Source organism: Frieseomelitta varia, unplaced genomic scaffold (genome assembly GCF_011392965.1).
Source record: "Frieseomelitta varia isolate USP_RPSP 00005682 unplaced genomic scaffold, Fvar_1.2 scaffold_648, whole genome shotgun sequence".
NCBI classification, from domain to species: Eukaryota; Metazoa; Arthropoda; class Insecta; order Hymenoptera; family Apidae; genus Frieseomelitta; species Frieseomelitta varia.
Genome location: NW_025110421.1, coordinates 204,071 through 223,721, shown reverse-complemented (window position 1 = coordinate 223,721; position 19,651 = coordinate 204,071). Strand labels below are relative to the sequence as shown.

General features: G+C 33.3%; 2 protein-coding genes across 12 annotated transcripts in view; one reads left to right on the top strand and one right to left on the bottom strand.

Annotated features, from left to right (window-relative positions):
• LOC122534909 (calcium/calmodulin-dependent 3',5'-cyclic nucleotide phosphodiesterase 1-like) overlaps positions 1–19,651 on the top strand; it is a 271,807-nt gene that overhangs the window by 198,204 nt on the left and 53,952 nt on the right. The gene's annotated exons all lie outside the window — the stretch shown is intronic.
• The window catches only part of LOC122534910 (alpha-glucosidase-like), a 46,182-nt gene that overhangs the window by 14,478 nt on the left and 12,053 nt on the right, over positions 1–19,651 (bottom strand). Inside the window, exons 1-6 of one of the 5 annotated variants that reach the window (XM_043665989.1) lie at positions 8,093–8,187; positions 7,208–7,365; positions 5,445–5,779; positions 4,429–4,554; positions 2,173–2,583; positions 658–913 (exon numbers count right to left, since the gene is read on the bottom strand). The exons of 1 other annotated variant lie outside the window; for it this stretch is intronic. In XM_043665989.1, coding sequence (XP_043521924.1) covers positions 658–913; positions 2,173–2,583; positions 4,429–4,554; positions 5,445–5,779; positions 7,208–7,361 — 1,282 coding nt within the window. In that variant the 5' untranslated portion in view covers positions 7,362–7,365; positions 8,093–8,187. Of the gene's footprint in view, positions 1–657; positions 914–2,172; positions 2,584–4,428; positions 4,555–5,444; positions 5,780–7,207; positions 7,388–8,092; positions 8,211–19,250; positions 19,322–19,651 lie in introns of those variants that run through there. 3 more of the 5 variants (XM_043665986.1, XM_043665983.1, XM_043665987.1) reach the window with 3 other exon arrangements.

Here is a 19,651-nt window from a genome sequence, read left to right as displayed (position 1 = left end):
TATAATATATATCAATATATAAGTTGCAATATAATATATAATTGAATTAATCAAGTGATTTAATCAATTATATTACGACCTTAATTGCAAATTAAATTAATTGCTACTTGTAGTGGCAAAAATAAAATGATCGATGAATCCGTATCAGAGAAGTCTAATATCATCAATCATTTATAACTTCTCGAGTCACAGTTTGTATTAATAATAGTTCATTATGACAGAATATCAGAGCATGGATATTAATATATATTAATAACTACAAAATTACTCTTTGCGAATTCGTACAACAGTAATTTGCAGTTTTGCAAATCATTTATAGTTTTCTTCTATTCAAATATTTAGGTAATATTTTAATATTATAAAAGGTACCAATAAACATAAAATTATTATTACAGGTTAATATAGTTCATCAAGTCGTTCGTAATTCGTAAAGTTCAAATATTCTCAGTCAATACCAAATGCCTAAATGTTAATGCTATAGTATTCTGGATTTCACTTGTTTTTTCCGCTAACAGGAAGTTGCTTTTCTCCGAAAATTTGTTCTTCTGAGAGTGTTCTGAAATTCCCTTAAAAATCTAAAAAGTGTTCTTAAAATTCGCGCTATTGATCCAAAAATGATTTCTTCCTTATGAAGGTTGCACCTTGTCAGCAACTTACCGGCGGCAACGGTGTCATTCCATTGGAACGGTGTTCTCTCGGGATCTCTGCTGCTACTTTGGTAATTTGCTTTACCAGCCAGACAGCCTTGTGGATCCTGCGTATCTTCCCACGAAATATAAGCGTCTGTCATGCCAATTTCTTCGCCGTAATAAGTCACGCTTACGCCCGGCAATAAAAGCACGAACGTGGTGACGGCACGGGCTCGTGGTTCTCCCATTCTCGCTACTAATCTAGGTCTGTCATGGTTCCCGGCCTGTATACAAAATTTTCAAGGACTCAGAAATTTGCTATAGAAATCATTCTTTTTTAAAAATTATTTTCGATCGTTTTAGCTCGGTATATGTTTTTAACCCGTGTCACCCGGAAAAGAACGATGAATTGTCGAACCAAAGATTTATAATAGATAATTTTAGTTTTAATTATTATTCAAATGAATTAATTTATTAGTACGTCGGTTTAACTATTCACATTAATATCTTCATTATGATTATTAAATTTTAACGGTACTTCAAATTTTTATATTAATCATTTGAAAATCAATTTTTAACGAAATATATCGGTTAAAATTTGTTTCTTCGGGAATACGATCTCGATATTAATCATATCAATATATCTTTTAATAATTAATTTGATGTTCTCCAAATAATTGCAAAATAAGTCAATCTAACTTAAACGACGAAAAAACGATATTAATTTGAGAAATATCGTAAAAGAATATTTCTGTTTTTGTAATAGCACTTCTAAAATATTCTAAATATAAGAATATTTGCATAAAAAGCTGAAAACTAATCATAAGGTATTTATTTTACCATAGGAGCTAATTAGTGACTTCATTATCGGCGATTTGTAAACCGAGAATTGTCTGTTTTCCTTTCCGATCGTGCGCTTTCTTTTTTTTCTTCAACAATCATTTATTCTAGCATTGTTTACTTTCGTCGACGCGGAAATAACGGTTTTTCGGCATGAAATTTCACAATCGATCGCCTCGGTACAAGCACGGGCTCAATGAATCTTGATACGCCAGTGAAATTCGAAGAACGCGAGCGTAAGAGACGCGTTTTGTTCCCTCCCGCGAATTTCCTAGTTATTTTTCAAGCTCGTTCGCGCGTACCTCTCGCCGTTCAACGACAGAGCTTCGAATTCGAACCTCGAACGAGATCTATCAACTCGTTTTTCCAATCGAACTACATTCAATTAGTTTCGCGTCGGACGTTTTGCTTCTCGAATAATTTGATTTCTCTCTAATTTCTGTCGCTACGTGTGGGACAACCTTTCAACTTTATCACCGAGATAATTTTAATTTCTGCTGATTGTAATTCCTCGTGACATTGAAACTGGACATTGATAGACTGCGTTGAATTACGTAGGTGCTACGTCAACTTATATTTAAGTATTTATGTAAAAAAGAAAGTGAAGTTCGTACGTGCCGAAAATAATGTCGACCAAGACATCAGCAACGATATATAAATTCGATCGAACAATCTTTATATAGTGTATTAGTTTTTAACTTACCACCCAGTTAGGAGTGCCACCTTCCGGCATGTTATTGTACCACGAATCAACTATATGCTTGATATCTGCTGCAGTCGAATTCCTAGTGAGATTTGTAATCAGATCGAAATTGAAAGGAAAATCTGCTCCATAGTAATAATATTTTATCGTCGCTGACGTGTTGCTGTATACTTCGACCATAATGTATTTTGGCTGTTCGTATTCGTCCAGGACCTTTCTCCATGTAGGAAGGATGTCGTAATCTGGTTGTTGATCTGTTGTGTATATCTTCACAGTATAATCGTAGCTGTTAGGATCGTCAGTTAGACCTGATAGAGGTTCGTCCAAAAATCGTTGGTCTTCATAAAGGTACTTCATGGCATCTATTCTGAAGCCATCAGCGCCTTTGTCTAACCAGAATTTCAGAACATCCTGTGATATATTAATAAATACAGAATTAATATACACGTCACTTGAGAAATATTTTTATAGTTGTCTCCTGTAGTATAGTTGCCATCCTTTATAGTTGCCACGTAGTAGCTGAGATGTCGGGTTCATCACCTAATCATAGGTGAAATATGATACCAAGCAACGCGTACGATTGATTCATGTTGATACAGTTGTGAAACATACGTCGATATCTTAACGCCACGACGAAATGATCATAAATACATTAAAAATATCATGAATTACAATCATTTCATGTACATTTTCAGTTGAATTAAAAATAGAAATTTGGATGTTTTACATATTTTTCCATTCGATGTGAATAATGCATATTTTTGAAATTTTGAATTCATTACGAACGCAGAAGAATCCCGAGTCCATATATCAGTAACAATTTTCGAACAGCAACGTCGAATGAATATCGTGGATGAAGTTGTTCAAAAACAAATACTTGAAAAATTATTATTTAATCATCTGATTTGACTGGATGTTATCTCAAAATAATCTCGCATTAATTTTAAATTGTTCCATCATTTTACTATTACTATTAGTTTCTTTCAAGTAACTGTTTTTGCAAAACAAATTTTTCAACTGGCTTTTAATTCTGTCATATAAATCCAGATGATTTATTATTTCGAATGAGATTTTGCAAATGAACGTAAGACAATGTTACTTGAACTGCGTTATTTTTCAAATAAAATTTCATGGTAAGAATTTTGCTACTTCGAATTGTCAATATTTATCCGTGTTTCAAATAAAGTTTGCTCAACCAGTTAGAAATCACTTCGTACAGATGTTGAGAGGAATTGTGTTGCTACAGGCTATCCAAATTACTAGGTTTCGGTATTTGCAGACAATACTCGATCGTAACATCTATTTACCAAACATTCACTCGGCCTCGGGCCATCCATGAACCCTCTACTTCTTTTAGCCGCGAAACTTCTCGTCTTCCTCCTATCTTTTGCTCTAATTCTTTTATATATTTTTATATTCTAAGTCTTCACGTGCGGAAAGTGCTTCCATGATTGTATACAAGCTTTCAAACACTTTACAGATCACATAAGGCTACGCCTTTTTTTCATATTATATCTACGCCTACACGAATCCTACAGCTATCCACGCGTACAGAAGAGGTGCCCCCATACAGCCCTCTTCTACACTTTAATTATTTATTGTGCAGACCGAGAGGCCACCTCTGTAAGAACTATTGTAACAATTCGTGGACAGGGGTTTAACTCCTTCGTTGATCTGTACCGTCATCTTGCTAATCTTCTATTATCGAGGTGAGCTATTAAAATAAATTGTGTAAAGCGAGTTATCAAAGTGAGTTATTAAAGTGGACCGGATGCTCCATGTTCTAGGAGAAATGAAACCTGCGGTTTATTTGTTAATCATGACACCGCAGTTTCATATAAATTGACAGGGGAGGTAGATCAGCCGATTCGGTTTCTGCTCCACGTGATAATTCATAATTTTTAAGATAATTCATTGTTTTTTTTTACATAACACTCGACACATATTGAACTTCTGCGAATATATTGAACAGTTTATGTGGCCAATTCTGAGCTTCGTTGAATTTCATTTCTTGATCGCTTCTCGATTGTTTCTATGTATTTCATTTAAAAAAAATTTAAGGAATAAACAAAACGATAAAATTAAAATGAATATTATTACTTAAACTAAAAATATATCGAGTGAAATATATATATATATATATTGTTGGGAAACAATATTTTGTAGAATATTTCAGCAATAGCTAATGCGTGGCATATATATAATTATAGGATACCGTGCTATAGCAAAACTACGTATTTCTCAAACGATACTCACTTTCATCTCGCGTCTCACGTCCGAACTATTGTAGTTCAGATCAGGTTCCTGTTTGACGAATTGATGCAGGTAATACGCCTGGCGTTCATCTCGCCACTCCCAAGCCGATCCACCCATTTGACTCACCTGTACACAAATATGCGTTTATAAATTTAGATTTGTGGATAACGAACAAAGTTGTCCAAGCTTTCGCATAATGCAGAGCCTGCATTCAAAAATTGTCTAATTAGATGAAGGGTTCACGACAATTTTCGAATTTCGAAAGTTTGAGCTTTCTTAATTTAACGCTTGAACCTCTGAGGTTTAGTCACAAACGTTAGAATCGCGGTTAAGAACTACAAATTTTTCAGCTTCGCAAATTCAGAGATTGTTAATGATGGACAATTCAATGGCAACGTGTGAGATCATTTAATTCATTCTTGCCTGCGCGTTTTCAAACAAAAGAGAAATGCAGATTTCGAAAGAAAAGGCACTGTCTGTTTCCTAGGAAATGTGCATCCAGAGTGGATGAAACAAACGTGCGCAGTATAAACCGATCTTTGTGAAAAGAAAGAACGAACAGCACGATTGTAGAGAAACTTCTGGGAACTGTCACAATGTAACAGGATAGTATGTCCATAAAGAATGAAGAAAAGAGAAAAAAAATTTAATGCACCTGTGATATCATTGTTTCTGAATTTGAACCGTTTCCCTTCTGAACCCATCTCGATATGGAATATTTAGTATTATTCAGCTACTACGTGTCGATCATAAATCGTGGAAAGTTTGTGCAGAAGTTTCGCTACGGAGTAAGCAAACTGTCGACCGACTTTTACGCTGCGACTTTTATTTCCATTATTCGTTTTTCTGTGTCCTAAGGATTATTACACGAAGGAACACGAGAGAAATATTTAAAATATTTATGAATAACATTAGAATGATATTAGCACAGAGCAAGATTTGCGTGCGATGGAATTTGATTCACGATAGCATTTAAAGACTGAAGGAACATTTGAAGAAATTTAAATCACGCTTACCCAATTGTTTGGCGGTTGACGCGTGCCATTTTCTGTCCGTCCTGAATGCCAAACGTAATAATTGTCGTAAGGTGGAATTCCCTGCAGGCTCTTATTGAACCATTCGTGTTGGTCCGACGTGTGATTGGGGACAAAGTCCAAGATCACTGATAAATTTCTATCATGCGCGGCTTTCACTAGGTCCTCAAAGTCCGTCAGAGTGCCAAATATCGGGTCAATTTCCGTGAAGTTCGAAATGTCGTAGCCGAAATCTATCATCGGACTGCGATAAATGGGCGACAACCAAATCGCGTCAAGGTTTGATGCCACCACATGATCCAATCGTTGGATGATACCTGGCGATAATTTGCAATTTTTTAGGCACTGTACGTCAAAATTACGTTCAAGTGTGACATTGTTTGAAAAAAGAAAGAGAAGAAACAATTTCGTTGAATTTCCACCGGCCGAGAATTGAAAATTTTATTTTCCAGCGACGTCACGTGACGCAGAGGTGCATATCTTTCGTGATGTCCGAAAAATTTGCGAGAAAGTTGAAAATCTCTTGCAGAGCACGCCGCTTTCGAGTTCGTGCTGCTTCAAAGCGGCAAATGTGCAACAGAAATTAAAATTTATTTTTAAATTCAAACATTAACTTCTCCCTTCGAGCTTTTACTCGCGCTTCGCTTTCCTCCTTTTTTCCTCGATTAATGTTTGCACGCTTAGCTCTGTTAATTACATCCGTTGCCGCTCCTTCGTTCACCGTTGTTACATAATTGCGCAAACAAATCGGAAGTCGACGGGACGAGGAGGTGCAAAGAGGAGGAGCAATCATGCATCTGTTTACGAGCCGTGACACCGGTAAATCGGTAAAGTTTCGCGGTTAATTACCATAGTAGATTCATCCTTGACTGAATTTGTGCAATTTCTTATTTTACTTTTTCTCGACGAAATAGGACTTGAGCCTTTATTTCTTAAAGAAATTTTTTACGAGTATTCCACTTTTCATGTTTCATACATTTTTGTACGTTCTCTGTACTTTTTGCTTTTTCAAATTACCCATAAATTTATAGAAATCAACGCAGTTCGTTTAATCGTGCATCATGGTGCTTGAGAGATTGTTATTAAATATATTCCTACATATTGAATTAATTGTTTTTTAATAAGTTAAAACAACTATTATTGTTAGTAGAAATATAAGTTTTATTTATTTTATGTACCCATTGTGCAAAAGAGTGTATTAGTATTGGTATATATTGTAAAATTCTGTAAAATTGTACTGTGTAAAAATGCTTCAATTGTGACAAATATTTTCAAAAAGATATTTACAATTAAATATTAGTTTTCTACTGCAAGTACTTAAATACTTCCTCAGTATAATGATTCTGAATCAATACGTTTTCTAAATGAAATATTTAAATATCTTTAAACTATGTAATAATTCACATAACTTTTTGTTTTGTGAGACTATTTCCGATTTTCATTCACCCCTATTTTCCTTCTTGCATTTTATTGTATTATTTGAAATATTTGCAAATATTTTTGAAATTCTTTATTGTTACCATTCAAAATCAAAATCAAATTTTTATATATATATATATATATATATATATATATATCGTAGATAACATCAACAATCTTTATAAAACCATTATAATAACGAACTTAAGAATTAATAAACTAACATAAACGATTGATGTAACTATGATCAATAAAGCAAAGCAAAGGAATTTCTGATTATAAAATACACTGTGAAAACTTGAATTGTCAGAAAGAGAGAAACGTACCTCTAAGATCACCGATGCCGTCTCCATCGCTGTCTTTATAACTCCTAGGATAGATCTGATACAGTGAAAAGTCTGTAATATTGTCCGGCGGATTCCACGTTATTCCGATGACCAGAGGCAGTATTGCCACGCAAAATGTTATTACCGCCCTCATGTCCCTTGAACACACAAAATGCACCGCTGAATGCCGAATTAGTTGCCTAATTAATCGCGTGACTTTGGGTTTAGGTGCACTCTTTGCACAACGTTCTAATCACGTACACTAGTCCGATACTCAGCGGTTCCGCGTTGTTTACTCGACAAATACAATAAATTCTGCAGTTTAGAAATCTACTTAATCACGATTTTCCAGCGGATGGAACTTGGAGAAAAAAGTTATCCTTTCGGAGTGTGGTAATTTATCATTTTTAATAATTTGCCATTTAATGTTCTGAGACGAGGACTGTCACCGTCTCATGAAATGTTTCCTCCAACAAAATGTTTAAAAATTTCGATTTATAACGTTTTGATACTATGCGTTTAAATTATGTGGAATATTCTAAGAATATTTCAGTTTCGAAACCTCGCTTTATTTTGAAAATATTGATTTACAATTTTCAATTTTAAGAACATCTAAATTTTAACAAACTCGCCTCATAAATATTTGAATTAATTTATGTAGAATACTGAAACTCAATAAAATGTATTGTGAAATATTATACAGTATTATTCAGTTATATTTATCCAATATATATTCAAAACGTTTAGTCGGTCTGAATTTTTTTCTTGTTCAAGTTCTTACTTTACTATGATATTCTTAATATTCCGAGTTCTTGAAATACTTTTAAAAATAAAATTGCTGGTTTTCGATAACCATCGCGACAGTTTGTATATTGAGTTCTGTACCTTGCTTCGAGATATTCGGTGCAATCGATTGTATCCGCTGGGGATATTTGTTGTCAACGTTCTGACATGGACTACGATAATGTATGGTGCCAGCTACCTTTTTATAGCTAGTCTTTTAACGATTATATGATTCATTATCTGTTTAGAGTACTATCGATTTTTTCTTTTAATTTTTGTTAAAGTGTGTCGTCTTATCGCAGCAGAGTCGTATATATAATTTTGACTTAAATGGATGCGCTTGAAATTTCCACGATAATGTTGCGAGGAAAATGTGACAGCATAGTGATTAGGGATATCTATTGGATAAAGTTGAAAGAAGTATTTTATTACTATGAGAATTTTATTAAAATATATAAATTTTAATGAGAAAACATTTGAAACGATTTAAAGTTGAAAATGATATTATTGTAGTATAACATGTAATAAGTGATATGTAATAGATATTATTACAATATAACATTTTATAAAATTGAAATACTGTTGTCATTACTAAACTTTGAATCATCCATAAAACAGAAGTTTGTTACTAACGGTGGCCAATAATTGTATTATAGTAGTATTATACGTGATTAGTAATAAATAATGAAAATGTGGTCACATTACAGTTGGAAAATCAATAAATTAGCATTTACGTTTCGCCGTTGTGCATGTTGGGCCCGTGATAAATTGAAGCAGCGTTAAGATCAAGATTATCTACAATCTATAGCATCGCTATATGCGTACGTACAATAGAACGCATCGATTTATGCGATGCACGAATAGCACACGCACGTTCTCCATTCCTGTCGAGTCAATTCTGAATTCAGGATTCCGAAAGATCGCGGTTGTTTACGTTGCCATCATTGCACGGCGAATCCTGACTTTACCTATGGTAACGAACCAGATTTTCGACACACACTTTTACTAGATTTGTATCTGATACTCACTGTCACATTAATATTTCGTTAATTAATTGACGTGTTAATTTTTCATGATTTCATAGTCTGTAGATAATATATTAAAATGCTCTGAAAAAGGAGATCGTCACTGATATTAGAAGATTTAGTATATTTCACAAATTCTAACTTGAGAAAAGGTATTAATTATCTAATTATATAATTAACTAATTGCCGAATTAATATTTATTAATAATTATCTTGGACTCGAACGTCTTTTATACCAACTATGTATATGCTCAGTTCTAACTATATGCCAAGTTCAGCGTTTCAATTATAATATTTTATTGATATGTTAAATTTTATTTATTTTATTCTATTTTACAAAATTTTGTTTTACTTATGTGTGTAAACACACAAGTAATATGTGTTTAATTCTTCAAGGATAAAATTTTCATTATCAAATTTTGTACATTAGTCTTACTATATTTTCCTTATAATGTCATCTTACGTGTAATCTCGCATTATGTGTTTCGTAACTTTCTTTATTGATATTTAACGTATCTGAAATATGTAATTATACAAAATTATAGATAATTCCACGAGATAAAAGTAAAAAAATTCTTAATGGAAAGTAAATTACTAGTTTCAACCTCTTGGAAACTGTCATTATCAGTATACAGTGTCTTGCAATATATTGTTGTTTGTATAACATAGCATGATGAAAATTTTAAAAGAAACTATAAAATTGATATTTGCAGTCCAGTTTCTAAAATATGTGATATATTTGAAAGCTCGAAATTGTAAAATGTGAATTTAGTAATCTGATGTGTTTCTCGTTGCTTTTGTTATATCTTGCAAAGGTTATGCCTTATTACACTTTACGAAATTTAATTCTCAAGTGGTATTGTGAAATTAAATTTATGACTTTAATAATCTTACCTCGTGTTTATAACGGGGATTGGTAATAAAATTAAATCAGATTAAAAATTCCACTCGAGCAATGCAGAATCTAAATTTTTACATCTTCGAATTTCCGATGATACGAATCAAATACTATTATAAAACAACATTAAATTAAAATAATCGTATCGACCTTTTAAACTATTTTCTGTCTACTGTATATACTTACGTACTTTTTCGTCTACTTACGTAACATGAATGTTGCATATGATTATTGGAAAATTTTTTTATTTTAAACTATCGTTACGGTCATTTAGGGGACACTCACAATTACTTTAAGGTCAAATTACGTAACACTAAATATTAGTTCTAACTCATTACACTAAATATTAGTTTCAGAACGTTGAAAATCATGTTTATATTTTTAAACAATACATTTAGAAAAGAAATGCACATTTCATACATTTAGAAAAGAAATGCACATCGTTGCAATAAAATCCGCGTAACACTGCAAAAGTTTCACACCACGATTAAACCGCGTGAAGTCGTCAAAGTTTTCAAGAAAATTTCGATCTACGTAAATATATCAAAACTCTCGTGAAATATTTATTTATACATGAAATAAATATACATATCCAATCTCGTAGAATGAATATACATCTAAAGAAACGATATGCAGCTTGGTACATATATTTGCACGTAGGAGTTAAATTGTGGATACAGATTGCACGGAGTACAACAATTTTGTACAATTGCGTAGCAGTCTAGCTATACGAGCTAACAGTCTAGCTATACGAGCCACCGGAGACACCTGAAAGTCCTCGTTTAACTATCTTGTCCGTACAAATACATTCTCTGTCCTAACCTTTGCTGTTCTAACATTCTGGGATAGCATTTCTCGGATATTTTGCTGATAAATGTTAGACGAAACACATCTACCTTTCATTTTTCTTTAGAATTCTTTAGAATATTTTGTAAAACTTTATCGATATTTAATTTGTTAAATAAACGGCGCGAAATAGACTTGTATTTGTATACACATTCTATGAAAAATTAGTCGAGTCTCTGAAAATTTATTGTCGTATATAAGAAATTATAGAATCAAGTCATTTTGACAATTCTAGTTGTAATATAATTTTAATAACTACACTACCAAATCAGATTATACATAATTAAATATTGGATTAAATATTTAAAGGAGAATAGATAAATACTTCGTTGTGGGATTAGCCAGTTTCAAAATTTCGCATTTGGAGTGGTAAGGATGACCACAGACCTGGCGGGCATGGTCAGGCGTCGAACCTGGAAGACTTTTTCCCTGCATTTGCAACAAAGAGACAAACAAGCGTGAATTAGTAACGAAATGAAAGTTGAGAAAAGATACATGGATTTATCATCACGATGACGCAAATTAAGCCAATAAAACTTGAAAAAATGATCACACTTACCAAGGAAGTACCTTGGAGTCAGCAGTGGCGTAATATACGTTCAATATCCTCGGTATGTTATCAAACGCTGATAAGTTCACTATTGAGTTCTTGTCGCCGAAGTTCGTTATAACGTAAACGCTTCCATGCTTCTTGGTTTCTCTGAAGAAATTACGACATTTCATTGAGAAGATGAAGGTGTCACAATCAATCGTAAATAAAAAATTTTTATGATCCCGCGAAGCTGATAAATATAACGTATAAATCTAACTTCAAAGATCGACATAGCTGCGTATAATATATCGCGATTAAATGGCGTTTTAGCAATCAATGTGTAATGTTGAAATTGGTGTTTGCATTTGTAGAATCTTGCAGAATTATTTCGTCACTTGCCGTATTCTTCATTTTCGGATTTTGTAAATTCTGAATTGTAATACGTTTCGAATGATAAATAATATTTCTTAAAAATTTCTGAATCGAGTGATTCCTTTATTTCTGAATTGCATTTAACACAAGTATTTCTATCTTGATTTAAATAACAAACCTATTTAATGTATACATATAGTAAATAGACTAATAAAATATATCACCGTGGTTTTCTTTAATTGCTAATTCAAATATAAATGTAATTTGTCAGTTCCGTGAAAAAAGAAAACGTAAATACTGATATCAGTTTTAATCAAATACAAATACTGTTAACTAAATAAAAGGATAGTTATAAACTATAAAGCATATACTATATGTAGCTACGCGATTAATCGTTATTTTCTCGCGTAATCGGTAAGTATTGTGTCGATTTACACGGAGTATCATCCTTACCTCGCGAATGCGAAAACATATTTATTCAGCACTTTTGTAACTAAATTAGCCTGCTTGAAGTGCGGCGATTTCTTCAGCTTTGAGAGTTTCTTATAGAGAGTATAGTACGAGTTCTTGTCTTTCTTCTCGTCAGCTAGATTCAAGGTCTTGTAATTAGCGTTGACTGGAAGCCAGGTATGGGAATTTGAGGAAAATCCTGCGAATTGATACTCTTGGTTATTAAGATCGTTGTTGTTTTGAATTGAGGATTTAATAAACATATTCTCAATGAAGGCATGATGTCATGTTGAAAGAACATACGTAACATCGAAAAATTGTCGTGATAGCAACGATATCACGCGTATCTACTAATTTTTCTTTAGAGGATACGTCTTCTTGTTACTTTCCTTCGTCACAGACGAAAACACGATTAGCTGAACATTTGGATTATAATAAACGTGAATTGTACTTTAACTAACTAACATTATTAACTAGTTCGTTATAGTGCAATATTGTATGTAATATACATTAATATATAAGTTGCAATATAACATATAATGAGTGATTTAATCAATCATATTACGACCTATATTGCAAATTAAATTAATTGCTACTTGTAGTGCCAAAAATAATACTATCGATGAATCCATATCAGACAAGTCTAATAACATGAATAGTTTATAATTTGTCGAATCACAGTTTTCTATTAATAATAGCTCATTATGACAGAATATCGCGAATATTAATATATATTAATAAATATAAAATTACTTTTCGTGAATTCGTACAATAGTAATTTGCAGTTTAAGAAATCATTTATAATTTTCCTCTAGTCAAATATTTAGGTAATATTTTTATATTATAAGGGGTATCAATAAACATAAAATTATTATTCGTTTAATGCTTGCGTACATAGTTCATCAAATCGTTCGTAATTTGTAAAATTTAGATATTCTTTCCAAGTGGCTATCAACAAGTGTGAAAAAAAGTTGACCCTATAGTATTCTCAATTTGACTTGTTCTTTCCGCTAACAGGAAATTGCCTTTCACCGAAAATTTGTTTCTAAAAAGAGTTCTTCAGAATCGCATTGTTGGTCCAAAAACGGTTTCTTCCGTGTGAAAATTGTTGGGAACTTACCGGCGGCAAGAGAGTTATTCCATTGAAACGGTGTTCTGACGGGATCTCTACTGAGACTTTCATATTTCTCTTTACCAGATGAACATCCTAGTGGATCCACTGTATCTTCCCATGAAATGTATTCGTCTGTCATGCCAATTTCTTCGCCGTAATAAGTCACGCTTATACCCGGCAATAAAAGCACGAACGTGGTGATGGCACGAGCTCGTGGTTCTCCCATTCTCTTTACTAATCTAGGTCTGTCATGGTTCCCGGCCTGTACACAAAATTTTCAAGAGCTCAAAAATTTGCTACAGGAATCATTCTTTTTTAAATATTATTCTCGATCGTTTTAGCTTGGTACATGTTTTTAACCCGTGTCATTTTTAATCAGGAAAAAAACGATGAACTGTCGAACCAAAGATTTATAATAGATAATTTTAGTTTTAATTGTTATTCAAATGAATTAATTTTATTAGTACGTCCATTTAACTATTCACATGAACATCTTCATTATAATTATTAATTTTAACGGTACTTCAAATTTTTATATTAATCAGTAATTATTTGAAAATCAATTTTTCGGTTAAAATTTATTTTTTCAGGAATACGATTTCGATATTAATCATATCAATACATCTTTTCCAAGGAATTGCCAATCTAACTTAAACGACAAAAGAACGATATTACTCTGAAGAATATTGTAAAAAAATTTTTCTACTTTTGTAATGACACTTCTAAAAAGGTAAAAATATTTTCTTTCATTTCTGTAAAATAATTTGCATAAAAAGCCCGAAACTAACGATAGAATACTTAATTTACTATAGGAGCTAGTAACTTCATTATCAGAAATCCGCGAACCGAGAATTGTCTATTTTCCTTCCCGATATTGCGCTTTCTTTTTTTACGAGAAACTTTTCTCCCAGCGTTGTTTACTTCTTTCGACGTGGAGATATCGGTTTCTCAGTTTAAACTTTTTACCATTTTATTTTACCATAGGAGCTAACTAGTGACTTCATTATCGGAGATTTGTAAACCGAGAATTGTCTGTTTTCCTTTCCGATCGTGCGCTTTCTTTTTTTTCTTAACAATCGTTTATTCTAGCATTGTTTACTTTCGTCGACGCGGAAATATCGGTTTTTCGGCTTGAAATTTCACAATCGATCGCCTCGGTACAAGCACGGGCTGAATGAATCTCGATACGCCAGTGAAATTCGAAGAACGCGAGCGTAAGAGACGCGTTTTGTTCCCTCCCGCGAATTTCCTAGTTTTTCAAGCTCGTTCGCGCGTACCTCTCGCCGTTCAACGACAGAGCTTCGAATTCGAACCTCGAACGAGATCTATCAACTCGTTCTTCCATTCGAACTACATTCAATTAGTTTCGCGTCGAACGTTTTGCTTCTCGAATAATTTGAATTCTCTCTAATCTGTCCGCTACGTGTGGGCCAACTTTTCAACTTTATCACTGAAATAATTATAATTTCTTGTATTTATATTTCTTTATAACTCTGAAATAATTAGATTGGGCATTGGTAGTGTGCGTCGAAACACGTAGGTGCCACCTCAACTTATACCTATATATTTATGTAAAAGGGAAAATGAAGTTGTTGCGCGCGGGAAATAATATCGATCAAGATAACGTCAACGATATATAAATTCGATCGAACCATCTTTATACAGTATATTAGTTTTTAACTTACCACCCAGTTAGGTGTGCCACCATCCAGGACGATATTGTACCACGTATCAACTATATGCTTGATATCTGCTGCAGTCGAATGTGTTGTCAGATTTGTAATCAGATCTAAATTGAAAGGGAAATCTATTCCATAGTGATAATATTTCATCGTCTTCTCCGTATTGCTAAATGCTTCGACCACTATGTATTTTGGCTGTTTGTATTCGTCCAGGAGCTTTCTCCACGTAGGAAGGATGTCGTAATCTGGTTGTTGATCACTTGTGTATATCTTCTTGGTATAATAGTAGTTGTTAGGATCGTCGGTTTGACCTGACAGAGGTTCGTCCAAAAATCGTTGGTCTTCATAAAGGAATGTTATGGCATCTATTCTGAAGCCATCAACGCCTTTGTCTAACCAAAATCTCAGAATATCCTATAATACATTAATATGTACAGAATTAGCGTACACATCACGTGAGAAATATTTTTATCGTTGCCAGAATATTTGACAACATATAGTAACATTCAGTGCCTGTTAGCTCGAGCAAGGTGCAAATATTGGTTAGATGAGTGTTGGCCTGCTGGAACAATGAAGCAACATCTAATGACACATTTAAAATTGTTTGTAAACTGCAAAAACTTATTGGTAATTATGGAACAGAAGGATATTATACAATAACGATGAAAATAAAGCGTCTTGGCATTCTTCTATATTATGAAATTCGACGACGTTGACGAATAATAATTTATCAGTTACTGTGATTCACATTCTTCAGGGAAACTGAAGATATTTTATCTTTCGATAAAAATATACAATAGAAGTGAATCAAAGTGACAAAATTCAGCTCGTTGAAACGTCGAATTCGTCGTGGATGCAATGTTCAGTTGAAAAATTTTAGAGAATGAAAAAAACAATAAAATTTAAATGAATATTATTAGTTAGTATAGACACGTCCAATGAAAAATATTGACTATTGGGAAACAATATTTTGCAGGATATTTTAGCAATAGCTGATTAATGCGTGATATACAATATATATATAAGATATTGTGCTGGATAGAACTACGTATTTCTCAAGTGATACTCACTTCCATCTCGCGTCTCACATTCGGATTGTAATAGTTTAGATCAACTTGATGTACGGTGAATTGATGCAGATAGTAGGCCTGGCGTTCATCTCGCCACGTCCATGCCGGTCCATTCAATGCACTCACCTGTACACAAATATGCATTTGTAAATTTAGATTTCTACGTAATGATCAAAGTTGCCCAAGCTTTCGCGTAATGCAGAGCTTGGATTAAAAAAATTGTCTAATTTTCACGGGGTTCACGACAATTTTCAAATTTAAGAGCTCCAGCTTTTGCAATTTAAATGAACTGCTTGAACTTTTGAGTCGTAAAAGCTAGGAACTTCTCAATTTTGCAGATTCAGAGTTTATTTAAATAACATTTGGGATTGTTAATGGTAGATGACAACTGAATGGTAACGTGTTCAAACGAAAGAAAAGGCATTGTTTGTGTGCTACGAAATGTGCATGAGTGGATGAAATAAACCTTGCGCAGTATAAACCGATCTTTGTGAAAAGAAAGAACGAACAGCACGATTGTAGAGAAACTTCTGCGAACTGTCAGAATGTAACAGGATAGTATGTCCATAAAGAATGAAGAAAAAGAAAGAAATTTAATGCACCTGCGATATCATTGTTTCTAAATTTGAACCTTTCCCTTTCGGAACCCATCTCGATATGGAGTATTTCGTATTATTCAGCTACTACGAGTCGACCATAAATCGTGGAAAGTTTCATGCAAAAGTTTCGTTATGAAGTAGGCAAACTGCCGACCGACTTTTACGCTGCGACTTTTATTTTCATTGTTTGTTTCTTTGTGTGCTATAGATTATTTACACGAAAGAACATGAGAGAAAATATTACATCAAATATTTATGAATAACATTAGAATGATATTAGCACAGAGCAAGATTTGCGTGCGATGGAATTTGATTCACGATAGCATTTAAAAGACTGAAGGAACATTTGAAGAAATTTAAATCACGCTTACCCAATTGTTTGGCGGTTGACGCGTGCCATTTTCTATTCGTCCTGGATGCCAAACGTAATAGTCGTCGTAAGGTGGAATACCCTGCAGACTTTTCTGGAATCATTCGTGTTGGTCCGACGTATGATTTGGAACGAAGTCCAAGATCACTGATAAATTTCTATCATGCGCGGCTTTCACTAGGTCCTCAAAGTCCGTCAGAGTGCCAAATATCGGGTCAATTTCCGTGAAGTTCGAAATGTCGTAACCGAAATCTATCATCGGACTGCGATAAATGGGCGACAACCAAATCGCGTCAAGGTTTGATGCCACCACATGATCCAATCGTTGGATGATACCTGGCGATAATTTGCAATTTTTTAGGCACTGTACGTCAAAATTACGTTCAAGTGTGACATTGTTTGAAAAAAGAAAGAGAAGAAACAATTTCGTTGAATTTCCACCGGCGGAGACTTGAAAATTTTATTTTCCAGCGACGTCACGTGACGCAGAGGTGCATATCCTTCGTGATGACCGAAAAATTTGCGAGAAAGTTGAAAATCTCTTGCAGAACACGCCGCTTTCGAGTTCGTACTGCTTCAAAGCGGCAAATGTGCAACAGGAATTAAAATTTATTTTTAAATTCAAACATTAACTTCTTCCTTCGAGATTTTACTCGCGCTTCGCTTTCCTCCTTTTTCCCTCGATTAATGTTTGCATGCTTATCTCTGTTAATTACATCCGTTGCCGCTCCTCTGTTCGCCGTTGTTAAAAATCAATGCAACTCGTTTATTCGTACATCATGGTGCTTGAGATATTTTTATTCTATATATTTATATATATTGAATTAATTGTTTTTTTAATACGTTCAAACAATCATTCTAGTTACTAGAAATATAAACTTTTTTTTATATTATGCACAGAAAAGTTTATTGGTATTGGTATGTACTGTAAAATTCTGTAAAATTGCTCTTCAATTGTGACAAATATTTTCAAAAAGACATTTACACAATTAAATATTAGTTTCCTACTGCAAGTACTCAAATACTTTCTTAGTATAAACATTCTGAGTCAATACGTTCTCTAAATGAAAAATTTAAATATCTTTAAATTATGTAATAACTCACATAAATTCGTTTGTGAGACTATTTCCGATTTTCATTCACCCTTATTTTCCCTTCTGTATTTTTTGTTATTATTTGAAACATTTGCAAATATTTTTGAAATTCTTTACTAATCAAATTTTTGATATTTATATAGTACTAGCTCGTAGATAACATCAACAGTCTTTATAAAACCATTTGCGCCAATTAGTGTCCATAATAATAACCAACATTTAAAGTCAATAATCCAACATAAACGATTGATGTAACTATGATCAACAAAGCAAAGGAAAGAAATTTCTAATTATAAAATACACTCTGAAAACTTGAATTGTCAGAAAAAGGGAAACGAACCTCTAAGATCACCGATGCCGTCTCCATCGCTGTCCTTGTAACTCCTAGGATAGATCTGATAAAGTGAAATGTCTGTAATTTTGTTCGGCAGGTTCGACTTTTTTCCGATGACCAGAGGCAGTATTGCCACGTAAAATGCTATTACCGCCCTCATGCTCCTTGAACACACAAAACACATTGCTGAATATCAAATTAGTTGTCTAATTAACCGCGTGACTTTGGGTTTAGCGCACTGCATAACGTTCTAACCACGTTCACCAGTCCGATACTCGGTTCCACGTTGTTTACGGGACAAACACGATAAATTTCGAAGTACCTAGAACTTAATCACGATTTTCCAGCGGATGGATTTTGGAGAAAAAGGTTACTCTTTCATAATGTAAAAATTTTATATTTTTGTCAATTTTGCAATTTGACGTTTTGAAAGACGATGACCGTCATGTGATATTTGTAAATTCTATCTGTGCAACAAAACGTTTTGATTCTATAGCATGTCGATACTATACATTTAAGTTATGTGGAACGTTTTAGAGATATTTCAATTTTGAAACCTTTTTCTCGTTTTCTTCTGAGAATACTGATTTTCAATTTTCAATTTTAAGAAAATTTGAATTTTAACAAACAAGAATAAATGTTTGAATTAATATATCTTAAGAGTAAATGTATTGTGAAATATTATGCAGTATTATTATTCGGTTATATTTACGATGTTCGGTTTACGTTTAGTCGGTCTAAGTTCTTTTTTAGTTAAAGTTCCTACTTTACTTCTAACATTTAATTTTCTAATTTCGGAAATTTTTAAAAATAAAATTGCTGGTTGCCGGTGACTATCGGGATAGTCAATGTGTTAGTATATCGAGTTATGTACCTTGCTTCGAAATATTAAATAATTAAAATACAATCGATGTAGCCACTTGGGATGCTTGTCAATGTTGGACATCGACTGCGATGATGTACGGTGACAGCTACTCTTTTATAGCTGCTTTTCTAACGCTTACATAATGCATTATGGATCTAGAGTTTCATTAGTGGTGTACGTTCAATTGTTCCTGTTAATTTTTGTCAAAGGAGTGAGAGACGTATTGTCTTATTGAAACGGAGTCATATATTTTGTCGGCAATCTAAATGGAAGCGTTTGAAGTTTGCACAATAAAGGCACTGTTGCGAGGAAAATGTGGCAGCATAGTAATTAAGAATATCTATTGGATAAAATTTAAATGGACTTGAAATAAAATACAAGAATTTTAGTGATAAGTTTATAATGATATT